Source organism: Callorhinus ursinus, unplaced genomic scaffold (assembly GCF_003265705.2).
Source record: "Callorhinus ursinus isolate GAN/ISIS: 27379988/994484 unplaced genomic scaffold, GSC_fseal_2.0 scaffold66, whole genome shotgun sequence".
Lineage (NCBI taxonomy): Eukaryota > Metazoa > Chordata > Mammalia > Carnivora > Otariidae > Callorhinus > Callorhinus ursinus.
Window position 1 is genome coordinate 7926746 of NW_027397128.1, and position 21255 is coordinate 7948000.

At 49.5% G+C, this 21255-nt stretch overlaps 1 protein-coding gene across 4 annotated transcripts; it reads right to left on the bottom strand.

Moving 5' to 3' along the window:
• Positions 1–14042: 14042 nt before the first annotated feature.
• On the bottom strand, positions 14043–19813 carry CITED1 (Cbp/p300 interacting transactivator with Glu/Asp rich carboxy-terminal domain 1). Of its 4 annotated transcripts, none has more exons than XM_073885866.1 (4): positions 19357–19813; positions 17594–17714; positions 15245–15369; positions 14043–14664 (listed from the first exon to the last, which is right to left on the bottom strand). In XM_073885866.1, exons 2-4 carry the CDS (start codon positions 17604–17606, stop codon positions 14122–14124), a joined length of 681 nt encoding a protein of 226 aa, XP_073741967.1. In that variant the 5' UTR covers positions 17607–17714; positions 19357–19813; the 3' UTR covers positions 14043–14121. The 4 variants fall into 4 exon arrangements, with proteins under 4 accessions (XP_073741967.1, XP_073741968.1, XP_025705426.1 ...); XM_073885867.1 differs by lacking the exon at positions 17594–17714 and adding an exon at positions 18818–18836 and having other exon boundaries at positions 19357–19804; XM_025849641.2 differs by lacking the exon at positions 17594–17714 and having other exon boundaries at positions 19357–19797.
• Between the last annotated feature and the right edge of the window lie 1442 nt (positions 19814–21255).

Here is a 21255-nt window from a genome sequence, read left to right on the forward strand (position 1 = left end):
TGCTTTATTGATGGATATTTAGACAGTTTATTTAAAAAAATTTTTTTTAAGATTTTATTTATTTGAGCAAGAGTGAGAGAGAGGGAAAGAGAGAATGAGCAGGGGGGAGGGGCAAAAGGAGAGGGAGAAGCAGACTCCCTGCTGAGCAGGGAGCCCAACAAGGAACTCTATCCCAGTTCCCTGGGATCATGACCTGAGCTGAAGGCAGACGTTTAACGCCCTGAGCCACCGCCCTATCTTTAAAATGTTTTTAAAAATTAAAATTTTAAGGTAGTTTCGATGTTTTTGTACTGCTGCAGAGAATGTTGTAGATGAACATCCCTAAGTCTGCTTTTGGTGCACATGTGTTTCCCTAGGTGGATACCAAGAGGTGGAATTTATTCAACCAATACCCATATAACACTTACTGCATGCTAAGCGCTGTTCTAAATGCTTTACATATATGGACTCCTTTAATCCTCACAACAACCCATGTTTTCCTCCTTCTTTTACAGATAAGGAAACCAAAGCACAGAGAGGTTAGACAGTTTATCAGAGGTCACACAACTAGTCAGTAGCAGGGAGGGTCAGAATTTGAACTCAGATCGTTTGGTTCCAGAGTTCAGTTTGCTGGGTCACAGGGCATGGGTATTTTTAATTTTATTTATTTTTTTAAAGATTTTATTTATTTCACACAGAGAGACATAGCGAGAGAGGGAGCACAAGCAGGGGGAGTGGGAGAGGGAGAAGCAGGCTTCCCGCCGAGTGGGGAGCCCGATTCGGGGCTCGATCCCAGGACCCTGGGATCAAGACGTGAACCGAGGGCAGACGCTTAAGGACTGAGCCACCCAGGCGCCCGGTATTTTTAATTTTAAAAGACTTGCCGATTGGCCTCCAAGGGGGCTGTATGAATTACACTCCCACCAGCAGTATATGAGAGTATTCATGTCCCTTAACCCTTACTAACACTTAAACCTTTAAAAATAGCCTTTTTCTTGGGGCTCCTGGGTGGCTCAGTGGGTTAAGCATCTGCCTTTAGGCTCAAGTCATGATCCCAGGGTCCTGGGATCGAGCCCCATGTCAGGGTCCCTGCTCAGCAGGGAGCCTGCTTTTCCCTCTCCCTCTGCCCCTGCTTGTGCTCTGGCTCTCTCTGTCAAATAAATAAATTAGTTAAATTGTTTTAAAAAATAGCCTTTTTCTCATTACTAACAACAACATATAACAACTAATATTTTTGAACACTATGTTCTAGCACTGTGCTAAACACTGCATATGTTTTCTCTTCTTCGACCTCACCTGGCTTTACTTTTTCTCAGAGTACAATCTCTGCTGATAGACATTAACTGGTGTGTTTGTTTACTGCCTCCCTGCCGCCCAGAACGTCCGCTCTACATGAGGGCAAAGATTTTGTCTGTTTTGGTCACCGCTATCTATCTTCAACACCTGGAACTAAATGTTCATTGACTGACTGACTGAATACATGAATGAAAACCGTTTTATGCCAGAGGAAATCAAGGCTTCGTGAGATGACACCATTTACCCCAACTCCCCCTAGCACACAGTGGAGCTGGGTTTAGAAGGCAATCTAAGTCCATTGTCAGTGCTCAGAACAGTTTAGCATCCTGTGATCTCTTTTCCATTTCTATAATTACGTTATTTCACAGATGTTATATGTATGGAATCATGCAGTATATATCTTCTGTAGACTGGATGTTTTTCACTCAACATCATTTCCTTGGTGTTCATCCAAGTCATTCATTTCTTTTTATTGCTGAATAGTATTCCACGGTAGGGATGTACCATTGTTTGTTTAACCCGTGGAAGCACATCTTAGTGGTTTCCAGTTTGGAGCTTTGAGGAATCAAGCTGCTAGGAACGTTTGTGTATATTGTGTATAGGTTTTTATGTGAACATAAATTTTCATTTCTCTGAGGCAAATAAATGCCCAAGAGTGCAATTGCTGGGTTGTATGGTAAGTTTACTTTGATTTAAACTGAGTGTGTATCTCCTTGTAGTTTTTTTGTTTTTTTAAAGATTTTATTTATTCATTTGAGACACAGAGATACAGAGAGAGAGAGAGAGAGAGAGAGAGAGAGAGCGTGAGCAGGGGGAGAGGCAGAGGGAGAGGGAGAAGCAGGCTCCCCACTGAGCCAGGAGCCCGATGTGGGACTCGATCCCAGGACCCTGGGATCATGACCTGAGCTGAAGGCAGATGCTTAACCGACAGAGCCACCCAGGCGCCCCTCTCCTTGGAGTTTTAATTTACCTTTCCCTCATAGCTCAGTGATGTTGACCATCTTTTCATGTGTGTATTTGCCATCTGAATATCCTCTTAGTGAAATGCCTGTCCATGTCTTTTGCCTATGTTCTAATTGGATCATTTGGCATTTTACTGTTGAGTTTGGAGAATTTTTTACATACGCTGGTTTTGAGAGTGTTTAAAGTATTCTAGATACTAGTCCTTTGTCAGGCATGTGGTTTGGAAGTATTTTCTTCCAGTCTATAGTTTGTATTTCCATCGTCTTTACATAGGCTTTCAGAGAGCACAAGCTTGTAAATATCACAAAGTTGAATGTATCAATTTTTCCCTTTGTAGATAATGCCTTTGGTGTCAAGTCTAAGAATTCTGCACCTAGCCCTAGGTTTTGAGGATCTTCTCCTATATTTTCTTCTAAAAGCTTTGTAGTTTGTTTGTTTGACAACTAAATCAGTTATCATTTTGAGTTAATTTTTGTATATGATATGAGCTTTAGGGTTTTGTTTTGTTTTGTTTTGTTTTGCCTGTGGATGTCTAGTTGCTCCAGCAGCATTCTTTGAGAAGGCTATCCCTCCTCCTTTAAATTGCTTTGGAAACTTAGCCAAAAATAATTTGGTCAGATTTGTGTGAGTCCATTTCTGGATTCTCTATTTTGTTCTATTGACCTATTCTCCTTCCACCAGTATCACTATCTTAATTGCTGTAGGTATATTGTAAGCTTTAACATCGATTAGAGTAGTTCTTCCCACTTTATTCTGCTTTATCAAATAGTTTTAGCCACTCCAGTTCCTTTGTCCTTCCATATAAACTTTGGAATAAGCACAAATAAGTCTACAAAAAAACTTGCTGAGATTTTGGTAGAGATTGCATTAAATTTATAGAATCATTTAAATGCTCTATGATTTCTTTCATCAGCATTTTGTAATTTTCAGATGCAGATCCTGACCAGGATTTAGAGTAAGTGTGTGTGTGTGTGTGTGTGTGTGTGTGTGTGTTTGTGTATAAATATATATATATATTTAGTGATGATAGATGGTATCATGTCTTAAATTTTGGTTTCCATATATTTATTACTAGTGTACAAAAATGTGATTGCTTTTTTTGTGTTGAGGTCTTATTTCCTTTGGACTTCTTGAGCTCACTTATTCGTTCTAGGAGTGGCTTTGTAGATTCCTTGGGATTTGCTATTGGACAATCATGCCATCTGCAAATAGGAAAAATTTTCTTTCTTTCTTTCTGATCTGTATATTTTTTATTTTTTTCCTGCCTTACTGTAGCAAGTAGGACTCCCAGTGCTATGTTGAATAAGAATGATGAATGTATATCCTTGTCTTGTTCCCATTCCTAGAGAGAAAGCATTAGTTTTTCTCCAGCAAGTATGATGCTAGCTGTAGGGTTTTTTGGAGATGCTCTTTATGAGGTTGAGGAAATTCCCCTCTATTCCTAGTGTGCTGAGAGGTTGTTGTTGTTTTAATCATGATTTGCTGTTGGATTTTTGTCAAATGCTTTTTCTGCATTAACTGGTATGATCATATATTTTTTTCTTCTTTACTCTGTTGACATGCTAAATCATGTTGATAGAGGTTAAATTTTTGTTTAGAAAATCAGAGATATTGGTCTGTAATTTTCCTCTTTTGTGTATTGCCTTTGTCTGGTTTTGACATCAGAGCAGTATTTGGGAGGTGTTTCCTCCTCTTATTTTCTGGAAGATATTGTGTAAAATTGGTGTCAATTCTTCTTTGGACATGTCATAAAATTCTCTAGTGGAAAAAAATCTGGGCCTAAAGATTTCTCTTTAGCTCTTTAATTATACAAATTCAATCTCTTTAATGGCTGTAGGACTATTTAGATGACCTATTTCATCTTGGTAGAGCTTTGGTAGCTTCTGGGTTTTGAGTTATTGGTCCATTTCTTCTACATTGAATTTAGGAGCATGTAGTTATTTGCACTATTCTCTTCTTATCCCTTTGATAGCTGCAGAACCAGTAGGGCCATCCCCTGTTTCATTCTCAATATTGGTAATTTGTGTTTTCTCTCTTTTTATTTGTGTCACTCTTGCTAGAGTTTTGTCAATTTTATTGACTTTTTTTCTGAAGAACCAGCTTTTTGTTTCATTGATTTTTCTCCATTGTTTTTCTGTTTTCAATTCCATTGATTGTTACTTCCATCTTTATTTCCTTCTGTTTCCTTGTTTTGGGGTTTATTTTGCTCTTCTTTTTCTTGGTTCCTGAGGTAGGAATTTAGACTATTGGTTTGAGACTTTTCCTCTCTTTCTAATGTAAACATTTAGTTCTATACATTTCCCTCTCTGCTTTTGATATGTCATATTCTCATTTTCATTCAGGTCAATATATTTTTTAAAAATTTCCTTTTGGGGGGCACCTGGGTGGCACAGTCGGTTGGGCATCTGACTCGTGGTTTCAGCTCAGGTCATGATCTCAGGGTCATGAAATTGAGCCCCATGTCGGGCTCCGTGCTCAGTGGGGAGTCTACTTGCGATTCTCTCTCCCTCTCCCTCTGCCCCTCCCCCTGTTCTCTCTTTCTCTAAAATGAATAAATCAATCTTAAAATAATATAAAAATTTCCTTTTTGAACCAAAGATTATTTAGAAGTATGTTGCTTAGTTTCCAAGTGTTTGGAGAGTCTCCTGTTATCTTTAGGTTATATTCTGGTTTGATTCCATTGTTGCCAGAGAACATAATCTGTATGACTTCAGTTCTTTTACATTTCTTTCTTTGTTTTTTTTTAAGATTTTATTTGTTTATTTGACAGAGAGAGACACAGCGAGAGGGGGAACACAAGCAGGGGGAGAGGGGGAGGGAGAAGCAGGCTTCCTGCCGAGCAGGGAGCCTGATGTGGGGCTCGATCCCAGGACCCTGGGATCATGACCTCAGCCGAAGGCAGACGCTTAATGACTGAGCCACCCAGGCGCCCCAGTTCTTTTACATTTCTTAAAGTTTGTTTTGTAACCCAGAATATGGCCTGTCTTGGTCAATGTTCCCTGAGTATTTGAAAAGAATATGTATTCTTCTGTCACTGGGCGAAGTGTTTTATAAATGTCAATTGGATCCTTTCAGTTGATGGTGCTGTTGAATTTTTCTATAACTTTGCTGAATTTGTCTAGTTGTTCTATCAGTTGCAGAGAGGAGATGTTGAACTCTGCAACTGTCATTGCAGATCCGTTTGGCCTTGCAGCACTCTCAGTTTTTGCTTTGTGTATTTTTTTTTTAAAGCAGGCTCCATGCCCAACATGGAGTCCAGTGTGGGGCTTGAACTCACGACCCTGAGATCAAGACCTGAGCTGAGATCAAGAGTCCACTGCCTAACCATCTGAGCCACCCAGGTGCCCCTGCTTCCTGTATTTTGAAGCTTTGTTGTTGGTGCATACACATTTAGGATTGCTATGTCTTCTTGGTGACTTGATCCTTTTACCATTATGTGATGTCCCTCTCTGTCCCTAGTAATTTTCTTTGCTCTGAAGTCTCCTTTATCTGCTATTAATATAATCATTTCTATTTTTTTAAAAATTACGGTTTACATGATATGTCTATTTTTTTTTATTCTCTTACTTTCTACCTGCCTCTGTTGCTATGTTTGAAGTGAGTTTCCTGAAGACAGGATGTTGTTGGGTTGTGTGGGGCTTTTTTAATCCCATTCTACTTATATCTCTCTCCTTTGTTTTTTTTTTTTTGAGAGAGAGAGAGTGAGAGAGAGGGAGAAATTCTTTTTTTTTTTTTAAGATTTTATTTATTTATTCATGAGAGACAGAGAGAGAGAGAGAGAGAAGCAGAGGGAGAAGCAGGCTCCCAAGGAGCAGGGAGCCCGATGCGGGACTCGATCCCAGGACCCTGGGATCATGACCTGAGCCGAAGGCAGATGCTTAACCATCTGAGCCACTCAGGCGCCCGAGAGGGAGAAATTCTCAAGTAGGCTCCATGCCCAGCTTGGAGCTGGCACGGGGCTCAATCCCACAACCCTGAGATCACGACCTGAGCTGAAATCAAGAGTCAGTCTCTTAACTGACTGAGCCGCCCAGGCACCCCTACTTATCTCTTTCTTTTAATTGGTATGTGTAGTCCATTTATGTTTAAGGTAATTACTGATATCTCAGGGCTTAAGTCTGCCATTTTATTACTTGTTTTCTGTTTCTCATGCTTTTGTTTCTTTTTGCTTGCTTACCTGTGAGTTATTTGAACATATTTTAGAGTTCCATTTGGATTTATTTATAATGATTCTGTGTATATTGCTTTGTATAGTTTTCTCAGTGTTTGCTCTAGGTAGTATTGCATACATACAACACTTACTACAGCTTACTGGTGTTCAAGTGAGTTCAGATTGACTAAATTCTATTGGTCTGTCTTCAAGTTCACTGATTCTATCCTCTGTCACCTCCACTCTATTATTGAGTCTATCCAGTGAGGTTTTAACTTCAGTTATTTTTCTTTCATTCTAGAATTTCCACTTAGCTCCTTTTATAACTTCTACTTCTTCGTTGAGATTTAAAATTTTTTATTTAGGGAGCCTGCCTGGGTGGGTCAGTTGGTTGGGCGACTGCCTTCGGCTCAGGTCATGATCCTGGAGTCCCGGGATGGAGTCCCACATTGGGCTCCCTGCTCAGCAGGGAGTCTGCTTCTCCCTCTGACCCTCCCCTCTCATGCTCTGTCTCTCTATCTCATTCTCTCTCTCAAATAAGTAAATAAAATCTTTTTTAAAAAAATAAATAAAATTTTTTATTTATTTCAAGTGAATCTGTAATTGCTTGTTGAAGTATTTTTATGATGGCTGCTTTCTTTTTTTTATTACCATATAACGTATTGTTTGTTTCAGGGGTACAGGTCTGTGATTCATCAGTCTGACACAATTCACAGCGCTCACCGATGGCTGCTTTAAAACCCTTGTCAGGTAATTCTTGTATCTGATTCACCTTGGTTTTGGAGTCAGTCGATTGTCTTTTCTCATTCAAATTGTGATTTTCCTGGCTTTTGTTATGATGAGTGATTTTCTATTGCATCATGGACATTTTGATTATGTTAGGAGACTCTTGATCCCATTTCAGTCTTCTACTTTAGCAGGCAGTCACCCTGTTTAGGTTTAGCATGTATGTTCTGGTCTATTTCTGTGGGTTGTAGTTCCAGTGACAGTTTAGTTTTCCAAACCCTTACCATGCTGTTTTTTGGTCTGCTTCATTTTTCTGTTGTCCTGGGGCTCCCACTCAATCCTTGTGGGTGCTATCTGTAGGGGCAGAAGGTGCTTCCCTGAGCTGCTTGTTTTTTTGCTGGGTGATCTTCTGGAGGGAGAGGAAGGTTGTTGAAGCCACTGTGCCGGGGTTTCCTTATGCCCCTGGGTGGCGGGTGGTGAGATACGGAGCTTTGTTACTGCTACTTCTGCAGGCAAATCAGGCTGCCTGGGGGTGGCCTAGTTCTGGAGTGGGGACTGAGACAGCCCAAGGCTTTGTTGCTGCAAGTGGACCAGACCACCCTCTGGGATTTTGGTTGTGGAACAGGGCTTAGATCCTTCCAGTAAGTCTCCAGTCCATGTGTGTTGAGAGTGTGTGTGTGTTTGTGTCTCACTGTTGGTTTGGTGATTTTGGCTTCCTTGGCACTCAGTCTAGGGGTGTGTGTGTGTGTGTGTGTGTATATATATATATGCGACAAAAGGAAAACCGAGGAGGCAGATGGTAACTAGACTTATTATGGTGACCATTTTGTAATGTATATAAATGTCAAATGACTATGTTGTACACCGGAAAACTATTATTATTTTGCATGTCAACCATACTTCAATAAAAACATATTCTCTCGGGGCAACTGGGTGGCTCAGTTGGTTAAGCGGCTGCCTTCAGCTCAGGTCATGATCTCAGGGTCCTGGGATGGAGCCCTGAGTCTGGCTCCCTGCTCAGTGGGGAGCCTGCTTCTCCCTCTCCCTCTGCTTGTGCTCCATCTTGCTATCTCTGTCACTATCTCTATCTCTCTCAAATAAATAAATAAAATCTTAAAATATATGTGTATATTCTCTCATAACAGCAAGAAAAATAAAGAAGAAAGAAAACCAAGGAAAGTCACCACATTATTGTTCCTCAATAATGGGGACCTTAGGAGCCCCTAAGGTTCCTAGCCATTTCACCTTCTTTCCTGCTTTTAGAGTCTTTTCATCTGTTAAATAATTTCTAGGGCATATAGTTGTATGAAAAGGAGAGGAGTAGGGAAAAGTGAGTCAACATTATCTCATTCTGGAACCAGAAGTCCCCTAGTGTAGTTTTGAAATACATTTCTTTTATTTATTTATTTAACTTTTTAAAAAGATTTTTTTTAAGATTTTATTTATTTATTTATTTATTTGAGAGAGAGAGAGAGAGAGAGCGAGAGAGAGAGAATGAGAGATAGAGAGCACGAGAGGGAAGAGGGTCAGAGGGAGAAGCAGACTCCCTGCTGAGCAGGGAGCCCGATGTGGGACTCGATCCCGAGACTCCAGGATCATGACCTGAGCCGAAGGCAGTCGCTTAACCAACTGAGCCACCCAGGCACCCTTAAAAAGATTTTTAAAATTTATTTATTTGAGAGAGAGAGAGAGTGTGTGTGTGCAAAAGCAGGGGGGAGGGGCAGAGGGAGAAGCAGACCCCCCGCTGAGCCAGGAGCCCTGAAGCAGGACTCAATCCCAGGACCCTGAGGTCATGACCTGAGCCAAAGGCCAGCCACCCTGAAATATATTTCTTTTAGTATGAGTGCATTTGAGCACCTTCTGATCAGTTTTGAAGCCATTTTAATTTCTTTTTGTATATTTCCTTTTGATTTTTTTTGACATTATTTGCTCATTTTTTGTTGGCTGGTGGTGTTTGAGGTATTGACGTGTGAGAGTTGTTTTCATATTCACTGTGAGTGGCAGATATTTTCCTCAGCTTATTGTTTATCTTTTTGGATTTTGCCTTTTTGACAGTAGTTTTTGCCATAAAGTTTTTTAAGAGTGTGGTTGAATGTGTCAGTCTCTTCCATAGCTTCTGGGTTTTGTGTCATTCTTGGAACAGCCTCCTGATTTCAATATTTTCTTTTTAAATCCCCTCATATTTTCTTCTAGTACTTTTATGGTTTCATTTTTGAATTTTTAAATCTTCAGTCTATCTGGAATTCATTTTGGTGTATATTGTGAGGGAGTGTGTCCAGTTGTCCCAAAGCATTTATTGAATAGTATACCACTTCCTGTCTATTTTGGAATGTTATCTTTAAAAAAATTGTGGTAAAACACACACGACATAAAATTTACCATCTTAACGATTTTTGAAGTGTACAGTTCAGTAGTGTTAAGTTATTCACATTGTTGGGCAACAGATTTCTAGAACTTTCTTATCTTGCAAAAGTGAAACTCTCCTTGAACAACTCCCCATTGAAATGCTACCTTTTCATCATAGACTAATTTCCTGTCTTTGTCACTTCTTGCCTCGACCACTGTAACAGCTTTCTAGCGTTACCATAATTCCAATCTGTCATGCACACTGTGCCTGATTCATTTTTCTCATGCACCTCTGACCACAGCACTCTCTTATTCAAAACCTTCGGAGGCCCTTCCTGATCCCGCAATTGAAATTAAGCCCCCATTCCACTTTTTCGCAGTGTCTATACCTTTTCTTCCTGTCATGTCTCATGCTCAGTAATTTTTTAAAATAATTTTTTATTGTTATATTAATCACCATACATTACATCATTAGTTTTTGATGTAGTGTTCCATGATTCATTGTTTGTGCATAACACCCAGTCATGCTCTGTAATTTTAATGATCTGTGTGATTATTGGACTGTTCTCTATCTCCTTGCTAAACGTCAAGCTTCATGAGAGCAAGGGCAATGCGCTCACCACATATTCCCAGTGCTTACTTAGCATGCTCCTGGCCCACCGTAGGTAGTCCGTGTTTGTGGAATGAGAGCTTCCACTTGGCCTCTGGAATAAAGTAGAAACCACTGCAAGATCAGATTCTTTTTTTTTTTTAAGATGTTATTTATTTATTTGACAGATAGTTAGAGAGCACAAGTAGGCCGAGTGGCAGGCAGAGGGAGAGGGAGAAGCAGGCTCTCCGCTGAGCAGGGAGCCGGACGTGGGACTCGATCCCAGGACCCTCCTGGGATCATGACCTGAGCCGAAGGCAGCCGCTTAACCGACCGAGCCACCCAGGCGCCCCACAAGATCGGATTCTTTTATTTTTTTTTATTAAGATTTTATTTATTTGAGAGAGAGAGAAAGAACACGAGCAGGGTGGGGGGGGGTGGGGGACTGGGGCGGGGGAAGGGCAGGGGGAGAGGGAGAAGCAGACTCCCCGCTGAGCAGGGAGCCCCAAGCAGGGCTCGAATCCAGGACCCCGGGATCATGACCTGGGCCGAAGGCAGATGCTTAACCGACTGAGCCACCCAGGTGCCCCTGCAGGATCTGATTCTAACTTACCTTCTCTCAGCCCTCTGCCCTTCAAGGAAGTCAAACTGCTGGACCCGCTGCCCTTTCTGAAAGAGCCGCAGGCTTTCTAGTGCTAGGTTCTGGTTTATACCATGCCTTGATTTTATCTTCTTACTTGTGCTTCAGTTTCTCCCTGTGCCTGAAGGCCATACCTTGCCCTCAGTCCCCCACCAGCAGTACTGCCTTATGGAAATCCAATTCATCCTTCAAGACTGTGGCTGTCTCCGCCACTGGACTGCGAGTTCGTTGACAGCGGAGACAGGGTCCCCCTAATTTGTCCTTAGGGAGCAACACAGCTCCTGGATTCCAGGAGGCGCTCGGAGCCACACGTCTCCATCTGCTCCCAGGCTGTGGGCTCCTTGCAGGTAGGCAGTGCTCCTTATTGGTGTGCCTCTGGGGACCTTGCTTCCTGGCTCCCCAGGGCAAGACTTAAAGCTGGCTTCAGGAATCTTCTGGCAACCTAATGAATGTGTCTGGTTGTGCTGGGAGAGGCCTGAACAGGGGAAGGGGTGGAGCAGGGGCAGAGCCTTCCCAGCCTTTCCCCAGCTGTGCCCTAGACGTTCCCTCACTCCTGCCTGCCCCTTCTCCAGCCATTGACAGTTACTGCCTCCCGCCCTTCCCCCCTCCTCACCTGGGCAGAGCCCTGGCTCTCCCTAGAGGATGCTCCCTGCCTCTTCCTCCCTCCAAGCCCTCAGGAGAGGAGGCTGCCCAGGTGGCCACAGGTCCGGCCCCTGGGCACCGGAAGACAGGACTGCCATGTCCAAGTTCCCGTTCTCCCTCCTCCACCAGGCCTTGTCTAGGGATGCCCAGTCCATTCCCTGCCACTGTCTGCTTGCTTCCTGACGGCACCCCTGTCACCTCCACGATGATTCCGAGGCAGCGCCTGCCCCCCTCGCCGAGGCACTGGCCCCTGGCTTGGGCTTCTCCCCACCCCAAGGGCATCCTGGAGGCACCAGAACTCGCAGAGGTCAGGGGTAGCAAGCTGGGGCCCATGTGCTGGATCCAGCCTGCTGACTTATTTTGTTTGGCTGGAATCGTGTTTTGTAAAGGCCCCAGCAGGGGAAGGACCTCAAACCCTCCAGACTTTTAGGGGCAAGGTTCCTTCCACATCCTGCCATTCTGCTTTAGAGTTCATTCCTGAGGCCACCTGGACCCTAGAGCTGTCCAGATTCTGAAATCCGCCTGCCGACCACAGCTTCCCTCCTTCCTCATCACTTCCTGCCTCCCCCGATCCTGTTCTGTTCTCCACACACAGACCTCCAGGGCCTCAGGCCTGCCCTGTTCCCCCCGGGGCTTCTGTTCTTCTCTTTCTTTCCCTACTTACCCCTGCCTCACCAGTCGTCTGAGAGCCCCACGTCTTCCTGTGGGAAGCCTTAGATGAATCTAACCATCCACCTTCAGTGGGAGCATCCTGAAAATACAAGTGGGTTCATTCTTTGCTCTCCTACAAACAGGGCCGGGGGTACTAAGGATGAAGACACACTCCTCACCTAGCGTAGAAGGCCCCGTGTGCTCTGCCTCTTGCAAACTTCCTCTGCATCGTCTCCTCCCAAACTCCTGTCAGCCTTGAACTTCATAGCCATCTAAGCAGCCCCTTTCGGGGACCTGAACCCGCGCAACAGCTTTTTCCCTTACTCGTTCTTTCCCTGGCTGACCTTGCTCTTATTTTAAAACCCGATTGTTTGTAAGGGTAGATATGTCTTTGTGTAAAGGCACAGAGTGAGGCCAGTGAGGATATACCACACGCAGATAAACAGCTGCTACCTCTCTGGAGGGCAAGAGACGACCAGGATTGAGGGAGAGAGTTGGTCAAAGGGGACTTTGGCCTTATCTGTGAAGTTTCTACTTTTTCACAGGGCGATTGTATCACGTATTTATTACTTGTGAGCTAGGAAAACAAACAAATGAAGCAGTTCAATACCAGGAAGCCTTCCCCAGCCTTCCCAGGCAGATGGGGCTGTTTTCTTTTCTGGGATCAAATAGCACTTTCCCCGTGTTATAGCAAATACTGCGCTTTATGGTCTTTTGTTGGTGCCTCTCTCCTTCTAGATGGGGTACATCCTTAAAGGGAGAAGCTTTATCTCATTCATGCTCCCAGTGCCTAGCAGAGTGCCTGGCCCAGAGCAGGTGCTAAGGAAGTGCAGAACCCAGGGCACTGCTTCCGCCAGTGGGAAGTGCTTTGAACGCGCTTGCTATGGGGACAGGCTGGACACTAGTCCTGAGAAGTCATTTCGTTTTTACCATATCCAAGGAAGAATGTCTTCAGAAGTCTGAAATATGGGTAGAGGGGCCTCCAGGCTCTCGGGTTCGGTCAACACGGGGATGGGCTTGGCACCCCAAAGGCCAGGATCCAATTCGGTGCTACTGTCTTGTCACTTGGCATGCTTTTGGTTTTTTTTTTTAAGATTTTATTTATTTATCTTAGAGAGAGAGAGAGAGAGAGCACAAGCTGGGGGAGCGGCAGGCTCCCGGTTGAGCAAGGAGCCCGACACGAGGCTCGATCCCAGGACCTCGGGATCATGACCTGAGCCGAGGGCGGATGCTTAACGGACTGAGCCACCCAGGCGCCCCCCACTCGGCATGCTTCTGAAGCCACTGCCTAAGAGCAAGGGCTATATTCCTCAACGTTGAACTTGTCAAGCCCAGCCCTAATCTTTATCTCTAAGAGTAAGAAGCCGGCCTCAAGGAACAGGCTGTCCCCATACCCCATGGGCCAGGAAGCCCAGAGTTAGGAGGACAGTCACGCCAGCTGAGTGTTCCGGGCTTGGAGGGAAGGGATGAACAACTCTCGGGGGGACTTGAAGAAGACACCTAGAATCCCAGAGTGTCATCATGGGAGTCTGCTACTTTTGCAATTTTCCAGAGAAATCTGAGCTCCCAAGTCATAGGATGCTTCTTAGGTCTCATCTCTTGCCCATGGGCAACAGGGCAAAGGAGTGGCCTTAATGGGCTGATTAGACTGAGGCCTAGAGAGTGGGTAGGGTGGCTTTTAGAGTTGTACAGCGGGTACCACATGGCCAGGGCAACGCTTTAGGCTTGGATGTGCCCGGGGCAAGGAGGCTGCGGAAGGGTCTGAGGAGTCTTTCATCTGAGACTGCTCCTCCGACCAGCCCCTGTATTCAACCTTGATTAGGACAGCATTTCTGGGGTCTCAGGGCAGTGAGGCCAGGTACTTGGGCCCCTGGAGAGATTAAGGGCAGTGGCAGGTGGAATTTGGTGAGCAGTCCCCTTTGCGCCCCACCCCCACCCCATCCAGCTTCCCCCCCGCTAGCCACCCACCACCCCATCGTGGGCCTCAGAGTTGCTAGAAGGAACGTCAGACTGTGCCGCACCCCTTTAGACCTCAATGAAGAACACCTCCAGCTGGCCCATCTCTTTGTAAGTAACTTTTATTTTTTATTTACAACAGAATCGGTGGCTTTGTTCCTCCATCTTTAGGGACGGTGAGCATCAGCAGCCAGATGGAAAGTCCGCAGTGAAGTCAAACTCATTCTGCCCCAGCCACAGCTCCGGAAGCTCATTGGCTCGGTCCAGTCCCAGTTCCACCACCAGCGACATCAGCACCTCCTCATCCACTGGGTCCGAGTCAATGATAGCAGGGCTCTGGGCACCGGTAGAAGGAGAGAGTGACCCCGCCCCTCCCGCCTGAGCCCCAAAGCCCCAGTTTTGTAGGGGCCCTGCCTCCCCAGGTTGGCCCGGAGTGGCGGCGGCGGCGGCGGCGGCGGCCATCCCATGATACTGGCTATTAAGTTTCTGCAGCTGCATACTGGCCAGGAGATGAGGGGCGGGGTGCAGGTTGAAGGGTGGGGGTTTAGTGGGAGGGGTGGCGGTAGGAGAGCCTATTGGAGATGGAGATCCCGAGGAACTAGTGGGAGCCCCACTGGCCTTGGCTCCGTTCGAGGCCACCCCGGGGTAGTGCAGAATGGCCACTGCTTTGCGATCCTTCACGCCCAGGTTAGAGTAGGCCAGCGAGCTCATCTCTGGGTTGGCATCCTACAAGACAGAGAAAGGCACAGCTTGCTACCCCCGTTCCTGCTTTGTCCGTCACCGTTCATCGGGCTCAGGAAGCCCCTACGTGCCCTTCCTCTGGGGCTAGTGGTGGGGAGAGAGCAAGAAGGCCCCCTAGCGAGTTAGGCTCCCAGCTCGAGTGTCCTTCTGCTACCACGGTCCCGAGCACTGAGCTCAGACCCAAGTCCTCGGTGCTGGACGCCCGCCATCCTATGTGGGTCGGTGGCTTTCATCTCTCTCCCCAGGCCCCTCCTTCACGTCACCATTCTGAAAAGGGCACCTCATTGGCTCTCTTCTCAGCCTCACAGCAATGTCTTCAAAGGAGCGGCCTTGTGCCGCTTCTGCTCCTCTGTTCCCCTTCTCTGCCATCTTTCGACACCTCGGTGGGCTCGAGTTGACCATACTTAGGCAGAAGCTATTCTCCTTCTCCCCAGAGAAAGCCCTGCTGTCTCCTCTCTGCTAAAGGACGCTAGCTACCGTGCCTGGGAGGGCCTACCACAGGGCCCAGACCAGGTCGTCTTTCCGTGCCTCTTGGTGTCTCCATCAGCAAGATGGCAGAAGTTACCTCCTTCACAGGTGAGGTGCCACCCTTGACATCAAGTGCAGGCCTTGACATAGTTGGCATTTCAGAGCCTTGGCAGAAGTTGGATAAAATGGTGGGAGAAGATGCTGTCAGCTGGAGCTTTCGTGCTGTATGTGAGGGAAAAGAAGTAATAAGGACAAAGGCTTTATTGACCGAGAGAGCACTAGCAAAGCCCTAAGCAGGGCAACTCCACTCGGCTACGAGGCAAGGATGGTAACAGCATTAGGCCCAAGACCAGAAACCACCTGAGCAGAGGCAGGAGATCAAGCTAGAACATTTGCCTGAGGCAGGAAAGGTGCTTGATTTAGCCAGGTGCTGCCCACATCCCCAAGAGGGGACACACGTGACTGTTTCCTCATGCGAGTGACTTCAGAGCCTCAAGTGTGTGCGTGAGGTGCACTGTTTCTGATTCTGAGGGCAGGGATGTCCCTGAGCAAGGAGCACAGTTTCTCAGTGGACCACTGGCAGGCACCTGGGCTGGGGACCTGGGGCCTCCACTGGGATTGGGAGAAAGTGGGAAGGACCGAGGGCAAGGAAGACCTGGAAGGCTGGCTGCGTCAGCTTGGGGAGAGGAATGAGTCACCAAAGCTAAGGTCAAGGGGCTCCAGAGCCCTGCCTCCGGCATGGGTGCGAGAGAAGCCCGGCCGATCAGGGTGGTCTCGGGGCATGAAGGCGGCCAGGGAGAGCAGCTGGGAATGTCTCAGTCGCCTCCAAGCCTCCCAGACAACCTGGGCATCACCGCTTTCCCAGGGTATCTGCTCGGAGGCCAGCCACACCCATCTGTAATGACAGGTGGCAAAGATTCTTCCTGGAGGGAAACCGAGGCACAGAGCTTCAGTGGCTTTCCCATCAGGTAGCTCTGGTTCTGGGAGCGGGGGCTAGCACTACTTATATCCACATGCCTCACCTGACCACTGACCAAGTCATCATACCGGGAATGATTCAGACGGCTCCTGGAGAAATGATTCCCCAGCTCAAGTGCCAAAGGATAAGGGGATGAGGCGAAAAAGAATACCCCCAAACCAGAAAACTAAACATCTCTGAAAAATCTCCAGTTATTTTTCTGGAAGCGTTTTTTTTTTTTTTAAGCCCCCTATATTCTAGCCTTCATGATGAGTTAGAGATGTAGAATTTCATATTTATAGATACCTCTTAGCCCAGAAATCCTTCAGGACCTTAAAAAGGATCTCTAATCTGTCCAGCAAGGTTTGAATTCTCCACACCACCCTCTTCCCAGTGGTCATTAGAAATCTGTTCAGACACTTCTAGAAAGTGGCCGCTCACTACCTCTCTTTCTCATCGCCATTTAGATGGGAGGGAGGCAAGAAAAACAGAGCAAGGAAGAAGGGGGCGGGGAGAAAACACGAGAAAAATCAGTTTCTGGGTTTGCCACTGCCGCTTGATTGGAAAGCCCTGCTTCTTCTCTGAGGCAACCGGAGAATCTTTCAAGCCAGTGATCACAAGACTAGGAGTCTAATCCATGTCATCTTCAAAAGCTCAGCACCTTTGGTATCAAGCAATTCCGTGTCCAAACAAAAATGTCTGGGGGGTGGGGGGCTGACCATCTTTTCCCTTTCCTATTCAGCCTCCCTTCCTTCTGCGGCTAGGTACCCGAATGTACAAAAGAAAAAGAAACAAAACAGCGGGAACAACAATAACAAAAAGAAACAGAGGAGAGAGAGAGGAAAAAAAGTAGAAAGGAAAAAAAAAAAGAGAACGAGAAAAAAAGTATCTCTGTTCTGATTATCAGTTCCTGGGGAAGACCATTTTACCATGTCTCCCCCTTCAGGCTGGGAGCTCCCCTAGGCGGGACCCTGTTTCCATTGGGATCTGTGGCCCTCCCATCACCGCCACCTCCCCACCGGCCCTGACCCCCGGCCTGGGTCTGGGCTCTGTGGGCGCTCAGTAAGTGTTACTGGATCCGTCTGAAGCGGCAATAGCATTTCGATCGGAATCCCTGCCCCTGCCTCGCCGAGTTTCGGTCCCCACTCTGCCCCCCCACCCCCAGCCCATTCGAAGGCAAAACTTGGCAGCGCGGAAACGTCTCAGCCCGCTATCCGAGCTGCGAGCTGACCCCTGCGCAACCGCCGCGAGAGGCGGCTGGACAACCCGGAGCAACAAGTGCCTCCGCGCCCGCTGGTGCCTCGCGGGCCCCGGCCACCAGTCCCCGGTCCCGCCGCCCTCCCTTCTCTACAGATCTTCCCCAGGGCCGGCAGCCCCCTCCCGCCCAGATGGGGGTGGGGAGGGGAGAGGAAGAAGAGAGAAGGGAGAGGCAGGTAGGGGGCCGCGTCTTTGACCTGTTGGGGGACCCAAAGTTAAAATGGCACCAACCGGATGGCTCCATCTCGATTGCTATTTTCTCACTCAGAAGGAGAAATTTAAAAATCCAAACAGCACTGCGGCTTGGCTTGGACGCGCTCTAACCAGACCGGTCAGTTTCGCCACCTGAAAACTAAAGGCCCGTTGTTTGCGGACAGCTCGGTCGCCCTCCTCGCCGCATCCCAGGTGGATCTGCGGGAGTTGGGGGCGGCTGGGAGCATCCCTGCAAGGTGGGCGCGAGCACCCAGGCCACCGGGGCCCCGAGCGTCCGCTCCCGCAAGTGCCGTTATCAGGAACCGATCGTAGAGCCTGGATGGGCGGGCAGGCGGGGAGGGGCGCGGGGTCTCGGCCTCGGCCGCGAGTTTGGGGCCCCGTGGTCGCCCCGCGCGCGAGGGCGCACTCAGCGCCGGCACTCCCGCGCCTCACCAACACTTACTGAGCGCCCGCTGAGCTTTTCGACGCGGCCGCAGGCTGAGCCTACCCCCTAAGCCAAGCCGCCCGTAGTCAGTGCTATTAAGCCCGGGTAAGAGAAGAGTGAGACAGGCTCGGAGAGGTTCGGTAACTTGCCCAAGGTCACAGCGCTAGAAAGTGGCGGAGCCGGGATTCGCAGCCAGGTCGGTCTGACTCCAAGTCCGGCGCTCGGCGAGGCAAGGACTCAGTGCGCGGCCCGGCCCCGCGGCCCTCGTTTATAGGGAGAGGGGTGTGTGCGTGAGTGTGCGTGGGTGCGTGGGTGTGTGGGCGTGCGTGTAGGGGAGAGGAAAGGTCGGCTGGGTAGAAGAGGCAAGTTGCCCAAATTCGCTAACTTCCATCCCGCAATTCCGCTGAACTCGGCCCCCAGAGCCCCTCTCGTCTCCAGTCCCCAAAGGAAACCTGAGCTGTGTGCAGCCCCGGAGCCGGAGCGTCCAGATGCGGTCCGGGCGGTTAGCAAAGTCGGTGGAAGCCAAGCTGGAGAAAGCGCGGGCGCGGGGAGAAAAGGTGCTGCGGTCTCCCGGGGAGAAGCGGGCGCCTGGCCCGGCTGGCCGGCAGGCGGGCGCGCTGGCGAGCGAACCGGCTCGCTGGCGGGCGGGCGGCGGCCCCTCCGCCCCCAGCAGAACAGCTTTCAAACAGAAAACAAGTCCCCCAGAGTCCCCCAGAGGCCCCCGGCCCGCGCGGCCGCCGCCCGCTCCCCACACCCGCTCGGCTGGAGTCCCTGGCCCCGCCGACCAGCCCAGCGCCCTGCCCGGCGGCCCGGCTTACCTCTGCGAAGCCGCCTGCCCTGGAGAGAGGGAAGCGCGGAGCCCGGTGAGCCGCGGGCGAAGCGGCCGAGCCCCCAGCCCCTGGCACGCACGCCGCCGCCGCCGCCGCCGCCGCGAGCCGGTCGCGCTCGGTGCCACCCGACCCCGGGGCGCCTGGGTAAAGCCCGCACCGCCGCGCCGCGCCGCCGCCGCACCGTACCGTGCCGCGCCAAGCAGCCCCGGCCCGCGCCCGTGCCCGCCCGCCCGCCCGCCCGCAGCTTCGGCGCCTGACTCCGGGGCGGTGGCGGTGGCGGCCGCCGCGCTCCCTTCCCGGCGCCGGGGACCCGGTTCTCAAGCCCCCATTGCCGCCCGGAGAGCCCTGACGCACACGCACACGGCAGCAGGCTGGACTCGGCTAGGAATCCCAGGAAGGACAGACCCTTTCCCCCCTTTTTTCCCTCTCCCCCCAATTTCCACGTCTTTATAACCGGCTTAGGGCGTTATTAGCACATGTCCTGGCTCGTGGGCGAGTTGATGGCAAAATCTGAACTGGATACTCACCGAGGGCCAGAGCGGGTGCTGCGCCTTCCTCAGCCCTCTTCCTCCTCGCCGGGAACGACCCCTCGCAGGCGGGCTGCGGGCGGGCGGCCGGGCGGAGCGATCCTCCTCTCGGCAGCTCAGCGGTGCCCCTTCTGCAGCTGTGCCGCTGGGAACATTTTATAGCGGCGGCTGGCGTGTGTGGCCCTTTAAAGGCGCTCAAGCTGGTGCAGTCACCGCGGATCGTGTGAAAGCGAAGGGCCGGCTGGGGAACGGAGTCCGAGCGGCCCCGCGGGTCCGGCAGCGCCGGGGACCGTCCGCCGTTCCCGGGGTGGGGGTGGGGGGAGCTGGCGGGCCCAGGCCGTGGGCACTCGGACCCTTGAGCCCCAGGCCGACGCCTGCGCTTCTAAAGCTGCGGGGGGCCCGTGCCCGGGACCTGGTCTCTCCCCACCGCCCTGCATGGACTTGCCCAATAAATTCCACTTAGCAATTTCGCTGAGGCGAGGGAGAGCTGTTAGTGTCTGTTTTCTGACCTAAATCTTGCGGGGTGGCCAGAGCGGGCTTCAGGGGGCTGGGGACGGGGGACGGGGGCGGGAAGGCCGGCGCGGAGAGAGCCAGAGGGGCTCCGGGAATGGCCCGGGGGAGAGGGACGCACTCGGCACGGGACTGGTGCCGGCGGGGCATGATTGGAGTTTTGTGCGGGGCTTCCTCTGGAGCCTGTTTGCCCCCTTTGGGCCGCACCATCTTGTTGAAGGGCTGAGGCTGGGAGTCCCTTTCCCCCTTAAAGTCCCCGGATTCCGGGCAGAGCCTCATGGAGGGCCTATCCGGCAGCGGCGGCTTCCCTCGAAGGCCCGAGCGGGAGTTGGGTTGGAGGGATTCACTCTTGTGGTCACCCCAGGCAGGAGGAGGCTGGCGGGATGCGACGCGGTGATATGCTGCCCACCGGGACCGTGGGGCCAGGTGCAGCTCAGGAGGCACGCCGAAAAGCCAAGAACCGACAGCCGGGTCCGAAGAGCTTGCCCCGGAGCCCGAAGGGGATTCCTTCTGCCTTCCCATGATGCCAGGTTATGTTATTACGATTATATAATCATTCCCATCTAGCAGGAATAACATTTTGCTTTTGGAGCATATTTCTCGGGTTGGGATACTGTCTTACAGATGTTTAAGGAAAAGAGGTCCACGTCCTCTCCGTCTTAGTTCACCTTCCTTGTGGCCAACAAGCTCCCGTCTCACCTCTTCTTACAGGAAGGCCACCAGGATTATCCCTCTACCAAACTCCCTTTTTTGGCCCCTTGCAGCAACTACTCATTTTACACTGTTTATAGAACAAGCTTTTTTTTTTTTTTTGAAGTCCTGTTGTTAAGAAAAAAGAGGTGAGGGAATGTCATGAAGTCATTTTCACTATGTATGTGTTCTGTCTTCTTAATTGGATTTGAAGACCTAAAGGTCTTTTTTTTTCTTCCTTCATTTTTTTTTTCTTCCTTCCTTCCTTCCTTCCTTCCTCTCCTCCCCCACCCCCTTTTCCCTTAGCGCCCTGCGTTTGCTCTTTGAACAAAGTTCTGTTTGTTGACGGACTAACCGGCTTACTGACATAAAGATGGGGAGCAAACGGAGCGACGGATCAAGGCCTTTCCTTAACACCTGGAGGAAGCTCAGGGCGTGCTCTGGTCGCCAGCTAAGCCCCTTCCCCGGCCCCAAAAGCTGCCTTGCGCGGCCCCATTCCTTCCCCTCACCTTGCCTCAACACAAACCCCAGTAACAACCACTTACACCCCCCCCCCCGCCCCAAACCGTTTCTCACTTTGCCCAGAGATCGTGGATCGTGCCCAGTTTGCCTCTGATAAAAGGCGGGATCTGTCGGAACCCTAAAACCCTACAGAGTTTGCCTTGAAATACACCCTCAAGCCATCTTGGTGTTGGCCTG

Excerpts from the sequence above, each read along its gene's own strand:
- CITED1 (XM_073885866.1), bottom strand. Across the intron at positions 14,665-15,244 it reads GCACCTCACCTGTGAAGGAG|GATGCCAACCCAGAGATGAG; the intron begins GTAACTTCTGCC and ends TCTGTCTTGTAG.